The sequence below is a fragment of the Amblyraja radiata genome, chromosome 12 (assembly GCF_010909765.2).
Source record: "Amblyraja radiata isolate CabotCenter1 chromosome 12, sAmbRad1.1.pri, whole genome shotgun sequence".
Taxonomy (NCBI): domain Eukaryota; kingdom Metazoa; phylum Chordata; class Chondrichthyes; order Rajiformes; family Rajidae; genus Amblyraja; species Amblyraja radiata.
Window position 1 is genome coordinate 58,533,404 of NC_045967.1, and position 23,103 is coordinate 58,556,506.

A 23,103-nucleotide genomic window follows, 5' to 3' on the forward strand; every position below is an offset into this window, starting at 1 on the left:
AGAGCTCTTGGAATGAACGCGTACCGTGGGACAGGGCCATTACTCAGTCCTCCTTCGTCCACCCCCACAGTGGTTCCCCTGGGCAAGAGTTAATTACCGATTCCCGTCTCTGACAAGTCGCCGTTCCTCCTCTCTGACATGGAACCGTCAAAGTTGCTCTGGATGACTTCCCGCAGAGTCGTTATCCACTCGTCCATCTCCTGCTCACTCTCCGCAGCCAAGTGACAGCTGCACTTCTCCTGCATTCGGAGCTCAAAGCCGTAACGCCGCATCTTGGAGCACTGGCGGTGGAAGCAGGTGCATGGATTTAGTGCCCGCACACTGGACTCACAGCAGAGGCATGGATCTAGTCCCCGCACACTGGACTCACAGCAGGTGCATGGATCTAGTCCCCGCACACTGGACTCACAGCAGGTGCATGGATCTAGTCCCCGCACACTGGACACACAGCAGAGGCATGGATCTAGTCCCCGCACACTAGACTCACAGCAAGTGCATGGATCTAGTCCTCGCACACTGGACTCACAGCAGGTGCATGGATCTAGTCCCCGCACACTGGACACACAGCAGAGGCATGGATCTAGTCCCCGCACACTGGACTCACAGCAGGTGCATGGATCTAGTCCCCGCACACTGGACACACAGCAGAGGCATGGATCTAGTCCCCGCACACTGGACACACAGCAGAGGCATGGATCTAGTCCCCGCGCACTGCGACTAAATGGCCTCACAGTTTAATGGGCCGATATCGGGCACGGTTTTATCAGGTTTTATTTTGTTTGGAGATTCAGCACGGAAACAGGCCCCTTAGCCCACCGAGTTCATGCCAACCAACGATTCCCGTACACTAACGCCATTCTCACACGAGGGACAATTTACAATTTTACCAAATCCAATTAGAGTACAAACCTGCACGTCTTTGTAGTGTGGGAGGAAACCAGAGATCCCGAAGAAAACCCACGCAGGTCACGGGGAGAACGTACAAACTCCGTACAGGCAGCGCCCGTAGTCAGGATTTAACCCGGGTCTCTGGCGCTGTGAGGCAGCAATTCTACCGCCACGCCACCGTGCTGCCCTTGTCTTATGAAGAACGTTTTCACACAGAGAGTGGTGAATCTGTGGAATTCTCTGCCACAGAAGGTAGTTGAGGCCAGTTCATTGGCTATATTGAAGAGGGAGTTAGATGTGGCCCTTGTGGCTAAAGGGATCAGGGGGTTTGGAGAGAAGGCAGGTACAGGATACTGAGTTGGATGATCAGCCATGATCATATTGAATGGCAGTGCAGGCTCGAAGGGCCGAATGGCCTACTCCTGCACCTATTTTCTATGTTTCTATATTTAGAGGGGCTGGGTTGTATCTGCTGTATAGAAGCGGGAGAGAGGGGCAACTGATACAATGAGACCCTGTGAGGTCTTGTCGGGGTGGATGTGGAGAGGAGGTTTCCTCTTGAGGGGGAAGCTCAAGACCACGAGATGAGGAATTTTCACTCTCAAGTCAAGGGTCATTGGAAGCTTCTTCCTCATAGGATAGTGGAAGTCGCGTCCCGGGATATTTTTAATGCAGATCTAGCGAAATTGTCATGTTGTCAAATGCTGTCTTGGAAAAGAAGTTAAAGGGAAAAACACTGCAGTTCTGGGCACCACATCTTAGGAAAGAGGTGACAGTTCTAGAGGGGGTTCAGGAGGGATGGACCTGAGATGGAGAGTGAGGAGGAGGGACAGGAGAAGCAGGGATGGTGGGCCTCGCAACTGGGAGACACTTTTCCCATTGCCAGATATTAAAAACACGGGAACGTGGAATGATGGGAACCAACCAAACGTGATGTGAGGAAAATCTCTGGGAATTTCTGGGAAGAGAATGATGGCTTGTTCAAGTGCGGTGGCCAATAGAATCAGGAAGGATGCAGACATGTGGGTGGTGGGCAGGTGGAACTAGGTGGGAGGGGTAACAAGTCTTGGTGACGAGGAGAAAGGGATAGAATGGGTAAAGGAGGGGAGGAAGAACCAGGGAAGAGCGATGAGGCTGCGGACAACACTAAATAATGTGGAGATTAGATGGGTCAGACGTATTCTTGGTGCAAAAATCTGTATGGGTGATAGTATCATCTCAATGGGCCAAAGGGTCTGCTTCCATGTGGCACGACTGTACAAGACCTCTTAATCCTCTTCTCCCCACCCCTCTCCCCCACGAGTGTGGATATGAAGGACAGTCAAACAAGATCTTTGTTTTACTGTTTAAAGGGCCTGTTCCACTTGGCAATTTATTCGGTGACTGCCAGCATCATTGACTGACGTATCAGGGTGACCGAAACAGTCGCAGCGTGACCACGTATTGACGTGCGGTGTTTTCTTCAAGTGTCGCAACAGTTTTTTGGCGCTGCTGGATTTGGCAATTTTCTAAATCTTTTGGTGACCCTGATATGACGCCAGCAGTCGCCGAAAAAATCACCAAGTGGGACGTGGAGCATGTGGAGCAACGGTGAATCAACCTCCTGGAGTTCGGGTCAACATCGATGAAACGTGGGTGGAGAGATGAATGGCTTCCCCTTGTGTTGATGCTTCGAACTCCGGCTCATTGGGCCAAACTCTCCATTGAACCATAATGACAGAGGGAGACTAATAGGAGATTGGTCACCTGAATGATTCAAGCAACAAGTAATAAGATATATGCTGGACAGCACGGTGGTGCAGCGGTAGAGTTGCTGCCTCACGCTGCCAGGACCCAGGTTCAATCCCGACTACGGGTGCTGTTTGTATGGAGTTTCAACGTTCTCCCCGTGACTGCGTGGGTTTCCTCCGGGTGCTCTGGTTTACTCCCACACTTCAAAGACATACAGGTTTGTAGGTTCTTTAGCTTCGTATAATTGTAAATTGTCCCCAATGTGTGTAGGATAGTGCAAGTGTGCAGGAATCGCTGGTCGGTGCAGGCTCGGTGGGCCGAAGGGCCTGGTTCCCTCCTGGGGATCGCTGGAGAAGAGCTCCGACAGCCGGTCTGTGGCCTATAACATCCTGAGGCTGCAGTCTCCCGTGAGAAAGCGCCGATTCGGGACCTCCAAGCCGCGGAGTGTGTTAGACCGTCGAGGTTTCAATCATCGCGACGAGAGGGCTGTACATCGGCCGTCTGTAGCGGCGACTACGGAGGGTTCATGGCCCCGACCACAGGTGAACAAGGAGGAGGACTGGCTGAACTTTGTTGCCTCCCACCACAGTGAGAATGCTGTGGTGGATGTTTGTGTTAAATCCTATTGTGTATTGTGAGTTCTTTTTAAGTGTATCGCTGCTGGCAAATTCATTTCACTGCACCTTCGGGTGCATGTGACAAATACAATTGACTTTGACTTTGGTTCCGCGCTGTATCTCTAAACTAAACAAAGCAATTCACTGCAGACTGATCACACCCCTTTCTCACTGAGGGAGATGGGCAGGATTTACAATGGCTAGTTTTTGGGCCTGACTGATTTTCCACACGAGATGCATTTGGATTATTAGCCAGCAAATATGTTGAAGATATACCTGAACAACATCAATGCAAGAATCCAAAAATATCGATCCTTTAGACTCCTTGAAACTCTTCTCGTCTTTGCAGAAACAGAGACTGTAGGAGCCATCGGGAAGTTGGGTGAGGTAACAGAATCTTCTCTTGAAAACCTGCAGAGAAACAGAAGTTTATTTGGTTGGAGTAAATGGTGCCGTTACCTCTCAGCTCATCAATCAACGGTCCAGGATTCGGCAATGCAATGCAGACTTGAATCTACAAAACTGGGCTGCAATATCAGTGCGAGTCTTATAAACGATATCAGATCCCAGGCTGAATATGTCTGTGGTGTTTGATAGTATCGGCAGAATCAAACCACGAGGAGCTGGTAAATATGAGAAGATTTAACAAATATCGGCCAGCTGAGTGCTGGAGTAACTCAGTGGGTCAGGCAGCATCTCTGGAGAACATGGATAGGTGACGTTTCACACAGTGCTGGAGTAACTCAGTGGGTCAGGCAGCATCTGTGGAGAACATGGATAGGTGACGTTTCACACAGTGCTGGAGTAACTCAGTGGGTCAGGCAGCATCTGTGGAGTGGATGGACGGTTGATGTTTCAGATCAGGACGTTTCATTGTTTATCCTCCCCTCTCATCGCCAGCAGCCGTTGGTCTTACCCGGATGGTTACACTCATGGCGTTGTTCATGTGGGCTTTATAGAGCCACCCTTCCATGACGTTGCCTCCTTTCTGTGAGCACAGCGATGCAGCGTCCTGTGGAGACACAAGGTCACGGATGAGTCACCGGTGTTCGAGTCATTGCATTGCAACGCTGAGAAACAGGAATGAATGTGTTAACATATGATGTGTGTTTATCGGCACTGGGCCTGTACTCACTGGAGCTTAGAAGGATGAGCGGGCAACCTCATTGAAACTGACCGAATAGTGAAAGGCCTGGATAGAGTGGATGTGGAGAGGATGTTTTCATTAGTGGGAGAGTCTAGGACTAGAGGGCACAGCCTCAGAATTAAAGGATGTTCCTTTAGAAAGATTAGGAGGAATTTCTTTAATCAGAGGGTGGTGAATTTGGGAAACTCATTGCCACAGAAGGCTGTGGAGGCCGTCATTGGATATTTTTAAAGCAGTGATAGACAGGTTCTTGACCAGCAAAGGCATCAAAGCTTATGGGGAGAAGGCAGGAGAATGGGGTTAGAAGGGAGAGATAGATCAGCCATGATTGAATGGTGGAGTAGACGAGATGGGCCGAATGGCTTAATTCAACTCCTACGACATGTGAAGGGACTTTGGACGCTGGAATCTTGAGCAGAGCACAAAGTGCTGGAGTAAATCAGCAGCTCAGCCAGCAATTAGGGCATGGACAGGTGACGTTTCAGGTGGTCTGAAGAAGGGTCCCAACCTGAAACATCACATATCCATGTCCTCCAGATATGCTGCTCCAGCACTCGTGTGTTATTAAACTGAGGTGTATTGAACATGCAGTCTAATGGGAAATTCTTATCAATAGAAGCCACTTGCTCACTACGGGGTGTCTACATGTTTGGCTTCAGAACCTGCCCTGTTTGCGGCCACCATAGGACCACCTCCCCATCACATATCACATGCCCCCCCCCCCCACCCACCCACCGTCACACGCACCAACCTCCTGCAGCCCACTCAATCTGGTGGGAAAATCACTGCGTACCTCATCTGCGTCTTCATCAACTTCAAACAGTTGCACTGGCAGCTTCTCCAGCTGATGTACTTTGCTACGGGACAAAAATCATTACAAAGTGATTCAAATCCAGGAGTTAAAAGAACAAAGAGCGGCAGAATTTGACAGCAGAGAGAAATCCTGTAGTGGGACCTTGTCCATTCACTGTCCCCAACACTCCCTTCCTGGACATTCCCCCCCCTCCCCCCCTGGACACTCCCCCCTCCCCTGGACACGCCCCCCTCCCCCTGGACACTCCCCCCCTCCCCCTGGACACTCCCCCCTCCCCCTGGACACTCTCCCCTCCCCCTGGACACTCTCCCCTCCCCCTGGACACTCTCCCCTCCCCCTGGACACCCCCCCCCTCCCCCTGGGCACTCTCCCCTCCCCCTGGGCACACCCCTCTCCCCCTGGACACTCCCCCCTCCCCCCCCATGGACATACCCCCCTCTCCCCCTGGACACTCTCCCCCCCCCCCCTGGACACTACCCGCTCCTCCCAGACAAACTCCTCTCTCCTGTGTGATATTTCTCCCTCTCCTCTCCCAATTCCATTAGCATGGGTAGGCTAAACAACTGAGGCAGGCAGTGGGGCTGCAGGTACATGGGACAACATGAGGGCATTTCTTTCTGGGGGGGGGGGGGGGGGGGAGAATCTGGTGGTGCTGGTGTTATGGGTGCTGACACTGTGTGGGTCTTGGTGCACAAGCTGACACTGCCTGTAGACTGGGACAAACCACATCACAGGAAGCACGTTCCCTCCAATCTTACAGACTGGACAGGTCGCTGAAGAAATTTGCAAAACACACTTGAACCTTGGAGATCCAAGGCTGTAGTGGGTGGTGCGTGCAGGATGTATGACTGCATGGTATTGCACAGATGTGGATGTAGGCTAATCTAGTTACAGGCCAGACATCCCCCCATTGACTCCATCTACACTTCACGCTGCCTTGGGAAAGCAGCCAACATGATCAAGGACTTGTCCCAGCCGCTCAACTCTTCTCTCTGCACCCATTATGTGGCGCAGCGGTATAGTTGCTGCCTGAGTGTTTCAATAGACAATAGACAATAGGTGCAGGAGGAGGCCATTTGGCCCTTCGAGCCAGCACCGCCATTCAATGTGATCATGGCTGATCATCCCCAATCAGTACCCCGTTCCTGCCTTCTCCCCATATCCCCTGACTCCGCTATCTTTAAGAGCCCTATCTAGCTCTCTCTTGAAAGCATCCAGAGAACCTGCCTCCACCGCCCTCTGAGGCAGAGAATTCCACAGACTCACCACTCTCTGTGAGAAAAAGTGTTTCCTCGTCTCCGTTCTAAATGGCTTACTCCTTATCCTTGAACTGTGGCCCCTGGTTCTGGACTCCCCCAACATCGGGAACATGTTTCCTGCCTCTAGCGTGTCCAAGCCCTTAACAATCTTTCAGCGTCAGTTTCAGCGCCAGAGACTTGGCTCCATCTACCACGGGCACTATGGAAGTTTGTACGTCCTCCCCTTGAACTGCGTGGGTTTTCTCCAAGAACGTTGGTTTCCTCCCACACTACAAAGAGGTACATTTTTGTGGGTTAATTGGCTTGGTGTAAATGTAAATTGTCCCTAGTGTGTGTAGGATAGTGGTCGTGTGTGGGGATCACACGGAGTGGGCAGAAATTTGCACACAGCGTGGAGACCTTCTCACAACAAACTGAGAGAATGGAGCGGCTGGGCTGGTACACTCTGGAGTTTAGAAGGATGAGAGGGCATCTCATTGAAACATATAAGATTGTTAAGGGTTTGGACACGCTAGAGGCAGGAAACATGTTCCCGATGTTGGGGGAGTCCAGAACCAGGGGCCACAGTTCAAGGATAAGGAGTAAGCCAATTAAAACGGAGACGAGGAAACACTTTTTCTCACAGAGAATGGTGAGTCTGTGGAATTCTATGCCTCAGAGGGTGGTGGAGGCCAGTTTTCTGGATACTTTCAAGAGAGAGCTAGATAGGGCTCTTAAAGATAGCGGAGTCAGGGGATATGGGGAGAAGGCAGGAACGGGGCACTGATTGGGGATGATCAGCCATGATCACATTGAATGACGGTGCTGGCTCGAAGGGCCGAATGGCCTACTCCTGCCCCTATTGTCTATTGTCTAAACCAAAGTCAGTCTCACCTGGGCAATGACCGGAAATCCCCACCATAAGCTTCATATTTGTAGTTGACCACAAGCCAGTCGGAGTTGTAGGTTCTGATGCACTGTAATAATAATAATAATAATAATAATATCTTTTATTGTCATTGCACGTCAGTGCAACGAGATTTAGTATGCAGCTCCAACCGATGAAAAAGAAAAGTAAAATAAATAAATAAGCTGTGTGTCGTGACCATCCGAGGGAGACAGTCCAGGGGGGGTGGGGGGCACTCAGCAGGGCTGGTTCAGAGCCGCTATAGCTCTTGGAATAAAGCTGTTTCTGAGTCTGGAGGATCGGGCGTAGAAGGCCTTGTAACGTCTGCCGGAGGGAAGTAGTTCGAACAGTCCATTACAAGGGTGTGAGGAGTCTTTATGGATGCTGACGGCCTTCCTGAGGCACCGTGTGTGGTAGATGCCCTCCAAGGCTGGTAGCTGTGTCTGAATAATCCTCTGCGCTCTGTGGACGACGCGCTGAAGAGCTCTCCTCTCCGCCTCCGTGCAGCTGAGATACCACACAGAGATGCCATACGTTAATATGCTCTCTGTGGTGCAGCGGTAGAATGTTGTCAGCAGCTGTTGGGGCAGACCAGTCTTTTTTAATGTCCTCATGAAGAACAGTCGTTGCTGTGCCTTCTTGACCAGCGCAGCGGTATTGATGGACCATGTGAGGTCTTCTGAAATGTGAGTGCCCAGAAACTTAAAGCTGGACACTCTCTCCACACTTTCCCCGTAAATGGAGATTGGGGCGTATTCTCCATTATGGGACCTCCTGAAGTCAATAATCAGCTCCTTGGTCTTGGAGGTGTTTAGTGCCAAGTTGTTACGTGCGCACCAGTCCACCAGGTTCTTCACCTCCGCTCTGTATTTTGTTTCATCACCGTTGGTGATCAGCCCAATCACTGTTGTGTCGTCTGCAAACTTCACGATGGTGTTGGTGTCGAATGCAGGAACACAGTCGTGAGTGAAGAGGGAGTAGAGCATGGGGCTTAGTACACAACCCTGTGGAGTGCCGGTGCTCAGGGTGATGGTGGAGGACAGGTGCGGGCCCAGTCTCACTGCCTGCGGTCGCTCCGTCAGAAAGTTCAGGATCCAGTCGCATATCGGTGAGCTGAGGCCTAGCTGGTGGAGTTTGGTGGTGAGCTTGGTGGGGATGACCGTATTGAATGTAGATAAATAACCAAACACCAACACACTTGTTTGAGCTACGTGACACCAAACATCAACCCCACCACATCCCCCACTGCTGAAGAGCAAAACATCCCGATATTCTCCCCCAAAAAAATCCTACTCAGACTCTCACTGATGTTAAGACACAAAGTGTTGGAGTAATGCCCCTGTCCCACTTAGGTGATTATTTAGATGACTACAGGCGACCAGGCTGTCACCAGATGGTCACATCTGAGGACAACAGGTTGACGAACAATGACGCAGGCTGTCGCCAAATGACTTAGCCGAGGTCATGACCTTGCGTCACCGGGCATCACCCGCAGGACAGATTACGTCAGCGTGCGACAGGGCACACGGCATAAGACACGCAGGTGTCGCGGAAAAGTTTTGAACATTCCAAAATCCAGCGGCGACAAGGAGACACCGCACGATACTACATGCGTCATGCCACGTAACGCTGCCACCACGCCACGTAACGTGCCACCACCCGTGTAACCCTGCCACCACGCCACGTAACCCTGCCACCACCCGCGTAACGCTGCCACCACGCCACGTAACGTGCCACCACCCGTGTAACGCTGCCACCACCCGTGTAACCCTGCCACCACGCCACGTAACGTGCCACCACCCGTGTAAAGCTGTGACCACGCCGCAACAACCTCTTTTCAGGCTGTCTCCCAAAATGTGGCCCAAGTAGGACAGGCCCTTAAGGCACAAAGACTGTGAGATGCACTGCAGCTCTCTCTCTCCATCCCCTCCTCCTTCCCAGTTCCTGACTAATCTGAACGTCCCCCTGATTAAATGTATCGTTTACTTCGTGCTCACCTTCTGCATTTGGAACGGAGACGAGGAAACACTTTTTCACACAGAGAGTGGTGAGTCTGTGGAATTCTCTGCCTCAGAGGGCGGTGGAGGCCGGTTCTCTGGATACCTTCAAGAGAGAGCTAGATAGGGCTCTTAAAGATAGCGGAGTCAGGAGATATGGGGAGAAGGCAGGAACGGGGTACTGATTGGGGATGATCAGCCATGATCACATTGAATGGCGGTGCTGGCTCGAAGGGCCGAACGGCCAACTCCTGCACCTATTGTCTATTGTCCCAGCTAACAATGATCTATTCTACATTTTCCTTGAACCTCATCCCCTTGTCTCATTTTCACATCTTACCCGTCCTTATCTCTATGTCTCCCTCTCCCCGACTCAGTCTGCAGTATTGTCCCTACCGGAAACTTTCCCATTCCTTCTCTCCAGAGATGCTGCCTCACCCGCTGAGTTACTCCAGCATTTTGTGTCTATCATCACTGAGTGATTAGTTTATCAAAATAAGGTGGACACACACACACACACGCATACACACGCATACACACACACACACATACACATATACCCTTACATACACACGCATACACATACACACACCCATATACACATACACACGCACACACACACGCATACACACACACACGCATATACCCTTACATACACACGCATACACATACACACACCCATATACACATACACACACGCATACACACACACACACACACACACACACGCATATACCCTTGCGTGCACACATACGCATATACATACACACGCATACACATACACACCCATATATCCATCACACGCATACACATATACACACACACATGCACACACACACACATGCACACACACACACACGCATATACATACACACGCATACACATACACACCCATATACACATACACACGCATACACATATACACACACATGCACACACACGCATATACAAACACACGCATACACATACACACACCCATATACACATACACACGCATACGCATATACATACACACGCATACACATACACACCCATATACACATACACACGCATGCACACACACACACGCACACACGCACACACACGCATACACATACACACGCACACATACACACACCCATATACACACACACCCATATACACACACACCCATATACACATACACCCACAAACACACACACACACACTTGGGGTGCCCCACAGACTGTACCTCTTTGACCAACAGGCCATGAGCCTGTGCCTCGGCATCAGGAGGCAGCGCGGAGCACACTGTCCGTCTGTGGTGTGGAACCGTAGCGATCTGGACAGGGAAAAACATTTGTATTTAGAACCTCTTCTGACACCGCTGGGCGTGGATGTTCTGACTTTAGGCTTTAGAGATACAGCGCGGAAACAAGCCCTTCTGCCCACCGAGTCTGTGCTGGCCAGCGATCACCCCGTACACTAGCACTACCCTACACACTAGGGACAATTTTACAGAAACCAATTAACCTACAAACCCACTCGTCTTTGGAGTGTGGGAAGAAACCGGAGCACCTGGAGAAAACCCACGTGGTCATGGGGAGAACGTACAAACTCCATACAGGCAGCACCCGTAGTCAGGATCGAACCTGGGTCTCTGGGTCGGTGAGGCAGCAGCTCTACCCGCTGTGCCACCGTGCTGCCCTCCAGCTGGGTTGTGCCAGGCTGTGACATTGCTCCAACTGGCTAGACGGTCCCTGCATCAGACGCCACGCTGCCAACTGCGCGTTTCCATATCCTGTGTCCAATAACTACAAGCTCCACTTGACCGTTGCCACGGGACACGGACTTTATTGATGAGCTACTCACCGAGACCTCGTCCACGGGGAACTGCAGAAGATCCCGCAAGCTGTCGCCTTGGATCTGGGATCTCTTCTGCTCAATTACATTCTCATAATCCAACGGCTCCACGATCTTAGCTTTCTCCTGCAAAGACGAAAATAGTTCAAGTTCAAGTTCAAGTGAGTTTATTGTCATGTGTCCCTGTATAGGACAATGAAATTCTTGCTTTGCTTAAGCACACAGAACATAGTAGGCATTTACTATAAAACAGATAAATGTGTCCATATACCATGATATAAATATATACACACATGAATAAATAAACTGATAAAGTGCAAATAGCAGAAAGTGGTTATTAATAATCAGAGTTTTGTCCGGGCCAGGTTTAATAGCCTGATGGCTGTGGGGAAGTAGCTATTCCTGAACCTGGACGTTGCAGTCTTCAGGCTCCTGTACCTTCTACCTGAAGGTAGCACGGAGATGCGTGTGTGGCCAGGATGGTGTGGGTCTTTGATGATACTTTAGTTAAATTTCAACTAAAGAAATCTAACCAACATGAAGAAAGCAGACCATTTAAGATAAGATAAGATATATAAGATAGCCTTTTATTGTCATCCAGACCGAAGTCTGAACGAAATTGAAGCAGTCATACATACAATACAATACAATAAAAAAACAACAATAAACACATATTAACATCCACCACAGTGAGTCCACCCAACATCTCCTCACTGTGATGGAGGCAAAAGTCTTAGGGCTGCAGTCTCTTCCCTCCTCTTCTCCTTCTGCGCTGAGGCGATACCCCCCGGGCGATGTTAAAACCTGTCCTGCGGCTCAAACACCGCGGCCCGGGGTAGTCGAAGCTGCCGCTCACCAGACCTGCTGACGCAGCCGCTGGCCCGCGGCCGAACCCCGGTCTCAGGCCACCGCCACCAGAACTGCCGTCCCAGCCCCCGGAGCATCGTTCCAGCCCCGAGCCGTGTCTAGGTGTCAACTGCTCTACATCGGTGAGACCAAGCGTAGGCTTGGCAATCGCTTCGCCCAACACCTCCGCTCGGTCCGCCTGATCTCCCGTTGGCCCAGCACTTCAACTCCCCATCCCATTCCGAATCCGACCTTTCTGTCCTGGGCCTCCTCCATGGCCAGAGTGAGGCCCACCGTAAATTGCACCTCATATTTCACTTGGGTAGTTTACACCCCAGCGGTATGAACATTGACTTCTCCAATTTCAGGTTGTCCCTGCTTTCTCCTTCTTTCCCCTCCCCTTCCCAGCTCTCCCACAGCCCAGTCTCCACCTCTTCCTTTCTTCTGCCCACCCCCCATCAGTCTGAAGAAGGGTCTCGACCCGAAACGTCGCCTATTCCTTCGCTCCATAGATGCTGCCTCACCCGCTGAGTTTCTCCAGCATTTTTGTCCACCTTTGATTTTTCCAGCATCTGCAGTTCCTTCTTAAACACCAGACTGAACGCACTGCCCTAGCATATATTAGAGTAATACAGCATGGAAACAGGCCATTCAGCCCATTTCAACCATGACCATTAACATGCCCATCTATACTCATACTCACTTTATTAACCAAGTATGTTTTGCAACACACGAGGAATTTAAATTGCCATGCAGTCATACTAATAAAAAGCAACAGAACACACAAACTACATAATTAACATAAACATCCACCACAGTGACTCCTCCACATTCCTCACTGTGATGGAAGGCGAAATAAAGTTCCCCCTCTCCCTTCTTTGTCCTCCAGTGGTCGAGGGCCTCTAGACTTCCGTTGATGGGACGATCTTACTCCCGTAGCCAGCGGTGGGCCTCCTCGTTGGGGCTCAGTTCAGCTCTATGATTTATGAGCGTGGGGGAAGCTCCTTGATGGCATTTGGCACCATGAACAACTCCAATTGCAAACACTAACACGCTCGACAATTCATCAACCGGACTGTTGTACCCAGAAAGGTCGCCCTCCACAGACGTACATGTTTGTAGGTTCATTGTCTTGGTCTAAACGTAATAAATTGTCCCGTGTGTGTGTGTGTGTGTGTGTGTGTGTGTGTGTGTGTGTGTGTGTGTGTGTGTGTGTGTGTGTGTGTGTGTGTGTGTGTGTGTGTGTGTGTGTGTGCGTGCGTGAGTGTAGGGTATTGTGAATGTGTGGGGATCGCTGGTCGGCGCGGACTCAGCAGGCTGAAGAGTCTGTGTTTCCGCGCTGTATCTCTAAACTAAAAGTCACCAGTTGTGGACGGGATCAGTGTGGGCAGTCAGTGCCCTGGTAGAACGCATCACGAGAGCCATCTGACAGAATTATAGGTGTGTTTGTTTTATCTTATGCCTGGGGTGGGAGATTGCAACCTTCACGTGGTCCGCCCTGTTTCGACGAATGCAATCAACCCGGCATGCACGATCAAATAAGATCAAATAGAACAAGTTGTCCTCCAACTTTAGGCTGTGCACGCCATACACAAGAAGTAGATCTTATTCCTGCCCACATTGTTTCAATTCACTCAGTTGTGTTTTTTCACCCACGGGGACAATTCCAATCTTGTCAAAGTTAAATCTCTTGCTTCCTCTGGTAAAATGAGTCAGAATTAATATCTCGCCAGTGTTTCACACACCCAGAATGTGCCCCTTGCAGCAATTAACGCACCAGATTAATCTGGAAAATCATCGGCTCACCAAGTACATACGTTCATAAGTGATAGGAACAGAATTAGGCCATTCAGCCCATCCAGTCTACACCGCCATTCAATGTTGGCTGATCTATCTCTCTCCTGCCTTCTCCCCAGAAGCTTTGATACCTTTACTGAAATAGAATCCAACTAAGGTAGACAAAAATGCTGGAGAAACTCAGCGGGACAGGCAGCATCGCTGTAGGAAAGGAATGGGTGACGTTTCGGGTTGAAACCCTTCTTCAGACTGATAGGGGAGAGAGAGACAAAGACATGGAAGGGCAAGGTGTGAAAACGGCAGATCAAAGGGGACAGATCAAGGAAAATGTGGAAGGGTTCTTTGTTAGCTGAGGGGAAGACTGCAGTTGCTGCAATCCTGCATGGAACACACACTGCTGGAGGAAGTCAGCTGGTCAGGCAGCATCTGTGGAGGAAATGAATTGGCAAAGTTCCTCAAATACTCAGGATTTCAGCAGCTTCTTGCACTCAACATTATTCCCTTTATCCTGTATCTGTACACTGTGGACGGCTGAATAATTCATTCTTTTCACAGACTGTACCTCGATGCACTGATTGTACTGAAACTGCATTTCATTGTATTTCCGGTGGCGCTGGTGCTAGCTGCCTCCACCTTCAGTCCCGTATCTTTTTGTGTTTTTGTTATGTTGAAGTGTGTTTTTTGTGTTTTTTTAAATGTCTTTATGTGGGAGAAGACATTAAGGGGGTTACCGTCCTTCAGTCTCTTCCTGGAGAGGATGCGACTATTATTCGAGTCTCATCCCCCCCCCCCCCCCCCCCCAGCCCCCCCCAGCGGCCTACCTACTGGATTGGCGCGGCCTTTCCTGCCGGGACTGACCAGAGCTCCAGCAGCAGCGGCACAGCATTGGAAACATTGCGGGGCGGGCGATGCCTTACCGGGGATCGCCGTTTGGAGCTCCGGAGTGCTGGGCCTACTGCACCGACATCACGGAGCTCCCAACGCAGGCGGCGTTGACCAACATCGCGGAGTCCTGCGACTCCGCCCGGCTTGTCCTGCGACTCCGCCCGGCTTGTCCTGCGGACTCGGGAGCCGCGGACTCCAGTGGGAGGTGGCTGAACGGGAGGTCCGGGCCGCTGAGGATGTTCTCCGTCGTGGTTCTGCATCGGCATACCATCATCCCGGCGAGAGGGTCTGAGCATTGGACCACCCGTGGTGGCGACTGCGGGTGCTCGGGAGGCCCCGACCACAGGTGAACATCTGGGAAGATCGGCGGGGAGGTTGGCTGGACTATGGTACCTTCTCAACTTTGGGGATATGACATTCTTGCCATAGAGGGAGTGCAGAGAAGGTTCACCAGACTGATTCCTGGGATGTCAGGACTGTCTTATGAAGAAAGACTGGATAGACTCGGCTTGTACTCGCTAGAATTTAGAAGATTGAGGGGGGATCTTATAGAAACTTACAAAATTCTTAAGGGGTTGAACAGGCTAGATGCAGGAAGATTGTTCCCGATGTTGGGGAAGTCCAGAACAAGGGGTCATAGTTTAAGGATAAAGGGGAAATCCTTTAAAACCGAGATGAAAAAAACTTTTTTCACACAGAGAGTGGTGAATCTCTGGAACTCTCTGCCACAGAGGGTAGTGAGGCCAGTTCATTGGCTATATTTAAGAGGGCGTTAGATGTGGCCCTTGTGGCTAAAGGGATCAGGGGGTATGGAGAGAAGGCAGGTACGGGATACTGAGTTGGATGATCAGCCATGATCATATTGAATGGCGGTGCAGGCTCGAAGGGCCGAATGGCCTACTCCTGCACCTATTTTCTATGTTTCTATGTTTCTATGTTTGGTGCCACTGTGCTGTGTTGTGTTGTGTCGTGGACTTCTGTGTTTGTGCTTTTCTTTATTTCAATATGTTTTATTTATTATTTATTTATTTATTTATTATGATGCTTGACTGTAAGGAAAATGTATTTCGTTGTCTCTAATATGAGATAATGATTATAAATTGAATACAATACAATACAATACATCCAAAACTTACTTTCAGTTTGCAACAGCACAGGAAGTGAGTCAACAACTTCATTGTGGCTTTGCCTCTCCTCCCCCCCATCTGAGGCCTTGCATTGTCACTCAAACCCTGGAGTAGGACTGGGGGAATATACCACATACAGAGGGCGGGGCGGCGGTCGAGTGGCCTTACAGCGCCACAGACCCAGGTTCGATCCTGACTACGGGTGCTGTCGGTACGGTTTGTACCTTCTCCCCATGACCTGCGTGGGTTTTCTCCGGGTGCTCCGGTTTCCTCCCACACTCCAAAGACGTGCGGGTTTGTGGGTTAATTGGGTTCAGGCTTTGTCAAAAAATTGCAAATTGTCCCTAGTGTGTAGAATGGTGTTAGTATACAGGGATCGCTGGTCATCACAGAATGGTGTTAGTGTACAGGGATCGCTGGTCATCACAGAATGGTGTTAGTATACAGGGATCGCTGGTCATCACAGAATGGTGTTAGTGTACACGGGTCGCTGGTCGGCACAGAATGGTGTTAGTGTACAGGTGATGAAGCCGAATTTTAGTTAAAATATAAGAAGATATTAAATTGGCTTCTGGGCTAGCTTACAGCTTATATTTAGTCTCAAATTAGGCTTGCCTCAGGTTGCGGTGTGTGAGATAATAAATACCATAACATTGTCTCCCAAGTGACAAGCAGAGAAGAGCTAGATCTCTTTGAAGTAAGATGCCGTAAACAAAATGGCCAATGTTATGAGGGAGGAGGCAAGAAAGGAAGAGAGAAACAGCTAGTCATATCTGTGAAGTAAGATGCCATAAACCAAATGGCCAATGTTTATGAGGGACCAAATGACAGAGAGGAAGCAGCGAAAGAGCTAGGGTGATCTCTGTGAAGATAAAATGGCATTATCCAAATGGCCAATGTTTATGAAGGACGAGAAAGGAACCAGGGAAGTAGAAAGATAAAATGTCATAAACCAAATGGCCAATGTTATCTTGTACTATGTAAACAAAAGGCCTTTGATGTGATGCATTCTGTGGAAACCTTTTCCTGTACCTCTGACCATGACTAATGTCTGTGGAATGTGCTAAGGTGACAAAGAAACACTATATAATGCAATGTAATTCTGTTGTTCAGGGGAGTGGACGGAGGACAGTCAAGTGTCTGTATTGGTCACTTGACTGGAGTTCTCCCTCCCTTCCATCTGCCGATGTTAAGTAAAGTTTTGAACTAGTCTACCAAACAGTTTGTGTGGTGTCTGTTTATTAAGAAGCGAACCTGGTTTAGTAGTTATAAAAGGAGCTTTTTCACAGGGATCGCTGGTCGGCACTGAATGGTGTTAGTATACAGGGGTCGCTGGTCGGCACAGAATGGTCTTAGTGTACAGGGGTCGCTGGTCATCACAGAATGGTGTTAGTATACAGGGATCGCTGGTCGGCACAGAATGATGTTAGTGTACAGGGGTCGCTGGTCGGCACAGAAGCAGTAGCTGAAGGGCCTGTTTCCACGCTGTATCTCTACACTAATCTAAACTAAGAAGGTCAAGATGATCAGAGCAGTTCAACGAATTAGTGCCTTGTTTCAATGCCTTGCATGAAAAGCGCTCAAATTAGCAAGAACCGGACGACTGAGCTAATGTGGTTGGATCTGCGGGAAAGCACCGTGCAAGGAGTTCACTGAAGGGGAAGTACGGACAAGGGGAACTTTTTAGGCAACGTTGCCAGAGCTCCCAGCATGCACTTCACGCACGGGAAATGAGCCCGGATTTAACAAGGGGTTTGTGATGGGAGGACGGACAGCGCGGAAGGAGGGAGCGTTAGGGGGCAGGGGTCAGGGAGCCTGTGGCCTGGGGTCAGGGGTCGATAGTCCTGGGTGCAGAGGGCAGGGAGCCTGTGGCCTGAGCTCAGGGGGTGATGGTCCTGGGTGCATAGGGCAGGGGTCACGGAGCCCAGGCACTGAGGTCAGGGGTCGATGGTCCTGGGTGCAGAGGTCAGGGGTCATGGAGCCAAAGGGGTTATGGGGAGAAGGCAGGAAAATGGGGTTAGGAGGGAGAGATAGATCAACATGATTGAATGGTGGAGTAGACTTGATGGGCTGAATGGCCTAATTCTGCCTCGATCATTATGAACCGTGGAGGATGGGTCTGAAACAGAGAGCCGCACGTGGGCAAGCTGTGTCTGTCACACACACACACACACACACACACACACACTGACTACAGCAGTGGTGCCTCGGTCAAAAGGCCACTAAGTGTTGCTCACACAGCAGATATCATGATCCAAGTACATCTTTGACATCATTAACGGTGCACTCGAGTACGGCAAAGCAAAAAGCTGCATCGATTCACCGCACAGCCCGGCTAACTGAAGGACAAACTAGTATGATAACAAGCAAAAAGAATAAAAGTCACCCAATGTTGGAAATCAGAAATTAAAAAAACAGATAATGCAGACAATAGACAATGGGTGCAGGAGGAGGCCATTCGGCCCTTCGAGCTAGCACCACCATTCAATGTGATCATGGCTGATCATCCACAATCAGTATCCCGTTCCTGCCTTCTCCCCTGACTCCACTATCTTTAAGATATCTAGCTCTCTCTTGGAAACTCTCTCTTGAATGTCGATACAAGGAACTGTGGTTTAGTTTAGAGATACAGCATGGAGACAAGCCCTTCGGCCCACCGCGCCGACCAGCGATCCCCACACATTAACACTATCCTACACACACACTAGGGACAATTTATACTTATACCAAGCCCAATTAACCTACAAATCTGTACGTCTTTGGTGTGTGGCTGGAAACCGAAGACCTCAGAGAAAACCCACGCAGGTGACGGGGAGAATGTACAAACTCCGTACAGACAGCGCCCGTAGACAGGATGGATCCCGGGTCTCTGGTGCTGTGAGGCAGCAGCTCTACCCGCTGCGCCACCGTGCCGCACAGTTGCTGGTTTACAAAAAAAGACACAAGGTTCACACTTTCTTCCTGCACTTTCTCAGGGAAAACGTGCAAACTCCACGAAGACAAACAGATATTTCTCAACAAATCAGGTAGCATCTGTGGGGACAGAGATTTAACTAAATTAAATGCGTAGGAAGGAACTGCAGATGCTGGTTTAAACCAGAGATAGACACAAAAAGCCGGAGTAACTCAGCGGGACAGGCAGCATCTCTGGAGAGAAGGAATGGGTGACGTTTTAGGTCTGAAGAAGGGTCTCGACCCGAAACGTCACCCATTCCTTCTCTCCAGAAATGCTGCCTGTCCCGCTGAGTTACTCCAGCATTTTGTGTCTGTCTTTACACTGGCACAGTCCTTCTTGATTAGTGCGGGTGTCAGAGGTTATGGGGAGAAGGCAGGAGAATGGGGTTAGGAGAGAGAGATAGATCAGCCAAGATTGAACGGCAGAGTAGACTTGATGGGCTGAATGGCCTAATTCTGCTCATATTCCTTATAACAGTCCCGGTGAGGGTCAGGAACTACACGTCCACCACAGAGGCTCAACTCATCTTGGTGGCCGGGGGGGGGGGGGGACTGTGGGCCAGATTATTGAGGAGCATGGGTTTGTGCAGTTAGGCTGGCAACTTGCCAATGAAGATGATTTACTTCATCGGGCCAGGCTAAAATTAAACTGAATTGATCCCTACCATTCCTGGAAGAGACATAGAAATCATCTCTCCAAAGGCAATCAATGCTGTTAGGCTAAATGGACTGAGAGTGCAGGGGTGTCAGCATGAGGCTGCAGAAGGTTCCTCCGCACGGCTTTGAGATGACAATGTCTGCAGTTGCTTGTGGCTCTGAGAGTCTCCACACTCCCAGCCACCTCATTGTGTGTCCTGGGGACTAGGAAATCTCCATCTACACCACACGCTGCCTCGGCAAGGCCAGCAGCATCATCACGGACCAGGCTCACCCCCTCATCTCCCCCTCTCCCATCAGGCAAGAGGTACAGAAGTGTGAATACGCACACCTCCAAATTCAGAGACAGTTTCTTCCCAGCTGTTATCAGGCAACTGAATCATCCTCTCACCAACCAGAGAGCGGCCCTGACCTCCCATCTACCTCATTGGAGATCCTGGGACTATCCTTGGCTGGACTTTACCTTGCACTAAACATTATTCTCTTATCATGTATCTGCACATTGTGGATGGTTCGACTGTCATCATGTATTGTATATTCACTGACTGGATAGCACGCAACAAAAAGCTTTTCACTGTAACTCGATACACGTGACAATAAACTAAACTGATCTCTAACTCACAGCCTGCATGGGGCAGCAGGGACATTAGTGTTGCCAACTGTCCCGTATTAGCCGGGACATCCTGTATATTGGGCTAAATTGGTTTGTCCCGTACGGGACCGCCCTTGTCCCGTATTTGACCGCTACTACTCGGATCGATGGGACTGTCGGGTTGGAGCGCCTGTGTGCGGGACATGGGTGCGTGCGTGGCACGTGGGTGTGTGCTTGGGAGTGGGTGTGTGCGTGGGAGTGGGTGTGTGCGTGGGACGTGGGTGTGTGCGTGGGTGTGTGCATGGGAGTGGGTGTGTGCGGGGGAGTGGGTGTGTGAGTGGGAGGGTGCGGGGGAATACGTGGGTGCGTGGGACGTGGGTGTGTGCGGGGGAGTGGGTGTGTGCGTGGGTCGTGGGTGTGTGCGTGGGACGTGGGTGTGTGCGGGGGAGTGGGTGTGTGCGGGGGAGTGGGTGTGTGCGGGGGAGTGGGTGTGTGCGGGGGAGTGGGTGTGTGCAGGGGAGTGGGTATGTGTGTAGGAATACATGTGTGCGGGGGAGTGGGCGTGTGGGGGGGAGTGGGTGTGTGCGTGGGACGTGGGTGTGTGCGGGGGAGTGGGTGTGTGCAGGGGAGTGGGTATGTGGGGGGAGTGGGTGTGTGTGTAGGAATACGTGCCTGCGGGGGAGTGGGCGTGTGCGGGGAACAGGTTGTGCGTGGGACGTGGGCGTGTGCGGGGAATGGGTGTGTGTGCGGGGGAGTGGGAGTGTGCGGGGGAGTGGGCGTGTGCGGGGGAGTGGGCGTGTGCGGGGGAGTGGGCGTGTGCGGGGGAGTGGGGCGTGTGTCGGGGGAGTGGGGCGTGTGCGGGGGATGGGCGTGTGCGGGGGGAGTGGCGTGTGCGGGGGAGTGGCGTGTGCGGGGAGTGGGCGTGTGCGGGGGAGTGGGTGTGTGCGGGGGAGTGGGCGTGTGCGGGGGAGTGGGTGTGTGCGGGGGAGTGGGTGTGTGCGGGGGAGTGGGTGTGTGCGGGGGAGTGGGTGTGTGCGGGGGAGTGGGTGTGTGCGGGGGAACAGGCTGTGTGTGGGACGTGGGTCACAGAGAGGCCATGTGACGGAGCACTCAGCAGTGGGTGTGTAGCCGAGCTTCCTCTCGCTGTCTCACGGCAACACACCCACAGGAAACCGGTAACCACGAGCTGTGGCGAGGAGTGTGTCACCCCAGCCCGTGCACCTCATTGGTGTGAGGACATCACGTGAGCACGCTGAGCCCTGCAACACAGCGACATCAACCACCTCCAACCGCCCAGCTTGCAACAGGAAGCTTGCTGCTCTAGCTCTGCCGGCCCAGGCTCTGGAGCTGACTAACTACATTGGCATTACAAACATGACAAGAGTTAGTCACTTCAGATTACACACACCCATCAATTCTCTAATTGTGGACACAGGAGGAGCTATAGATGCTGGAATCTTTAGACTTTGCTTTAGACTAGAGATACAGCACGGAAACAGGCCCTTCAGCCCACCTAGTCCGCACTGACCAGCGATGACACGTACACTAGCACTACCCTACACACTTTACAATTTCACCAAAGCCAATTAACCTACAAACCTGCACGTCTTTGGAGTGCGGGAGGAAACCGGAGCTCCCGGAGAAACCCACGCAGGTCATGGGGAGAACATACAAACTCCGTACAGATGGCACCCATAGTCAGGATGGAACCCGGGTCTCTGGCGCTGTGAGGCAGCAACTCTACCGCTGCGCCACCGCGCTGCCCCTTGAGTAAAACACAACGCGTTGGAGGAACTCAACGGTCATGCGGCATCTGTGGAGGCAACGGAATCGGGATCGTTCTGCAACCTGCTGGATTTCAGACTCCACATTTCTGGAGGTGTACATCTTTGCTAAGAGCTACAAGTTTATGTTTGTTGTCAGGTGTACTGAGGCACAGTGCAATGCTTTGTCTTGCATTGTATCTAATCAGATCGGATAATACTACACGCAAATACAATGGAGTCCATACTTTCCCCAACGTTAAGAACAATATCTGGTTCCTGGTGGCGGCGCGACTCGTTGCAGCGGCTCCTACAGCCTGTCTGTCTTTTTTTTTATTTTTGTCTAGTTAAATGTAGTGTTTGTGTTTTTTTAAGCTTGGTTTTAAATGTGTATATGTGGGGGGCGGGGGGAGGGGAGGGGGAAACCGTTTAAAATCTCTTCCCTGTACGGGAGACCCGACCTTTTCCCTGTCGGGTCTCCGTTGTCGTTGGGGCCTAGCACCGTGGAGCGGCCTCCAGCCTGAACGACCCGGGGGCTCGGGAGACTGCGGAGCGGTGGAGCTGCGGACTACTCACCATCGTGGGGCTGGCCGGCCTCGGAACGTGGGGAGCGGTGGTGACTCGCTGCTGCGACTCGACTCCTGGGGCTCGGAGGCTCCAGCAACGCAGCCGCAGGTCCGGTGGACTGGGACATCGGGAGCTCGCGGGTCCGGGGGGAGAGCGAGACCGCTTCCCGGAGCTCCCACAACGCGACTTCTCCAGCCCGTGTCGCGGGGTTGGAACGACCTGGAGCGGGGAAGTACATCACCCGGCACGGCTTCATGGCCGTGGGACTCACCAGCGCACGCTGGGGCTCCGACCTTGTACTTTCAGACCGGGAGCGGGGCCGTAAATCGCCCCGCACGGCCTAAAATGGCCGTGGGACTTATCATCACCCGCCTGGGGCTTGGATATCGGGAGAGACATGGAGAGCAGGGGAGAGAAAAGACTTTTGCCTTCCATCACAGTGGGTTCACTGTGATGGATGTTTGTGTGAACTTAATTGTGTGTATGTCTGTAGGACATTGTCTTTGTTTGTATGGCTGTGGAAACAAAATTTCGTTTGAGTCTCACTGGGGCTCAAATGACAATAAATTCGTATTGTAATATCTTCCTCTGGGTGTAAAGCGTTTGATGACCTGACCTCCACCATCTTCTGTGGTAGACAACACCTCCAGGGTCACCATTCACTTGGTGAAGACATTTCTCTCCTGGTCTGTAAATGACAATCCGGCACCCGACATAGGCTGGTGTAGGTCGGCGAAAATGTTCAACATGTTGA

The 23,103-nt window shown here is 51.2% G+C and overlaps 1 protein-coding gene across 1 annotated transcript in view; it reads right to left on the reverse strand.

The window, feature by feature from the left end:
• Positions 1-23,103, reverse strand: part of LOC116979321 (dedicator of cytokinesis protein 11-like) — a 179,473-nt gene that overhangs the window by 131,759 nt on the left and 24,611 nt on the right. The window contains 7 exon segments of the mRNA XM_033030927.1: positions 98-281; positions 3,513-3,647; positions 4,153-4,248; positions 5,177-5,240; positions 7,330-7,412; positions 10,550-10,639; positions 11,170-11,286. Of these exon segments, the coding sequence (XP_032886818.1) occupies positions 98-281; positions 3,513-3,647; positions 4,153-4,248; positions 5,177-5,240; positions 7,330-7,412; positions 10,550-10,639; positions 11,170-11,286 (769 nt within the window).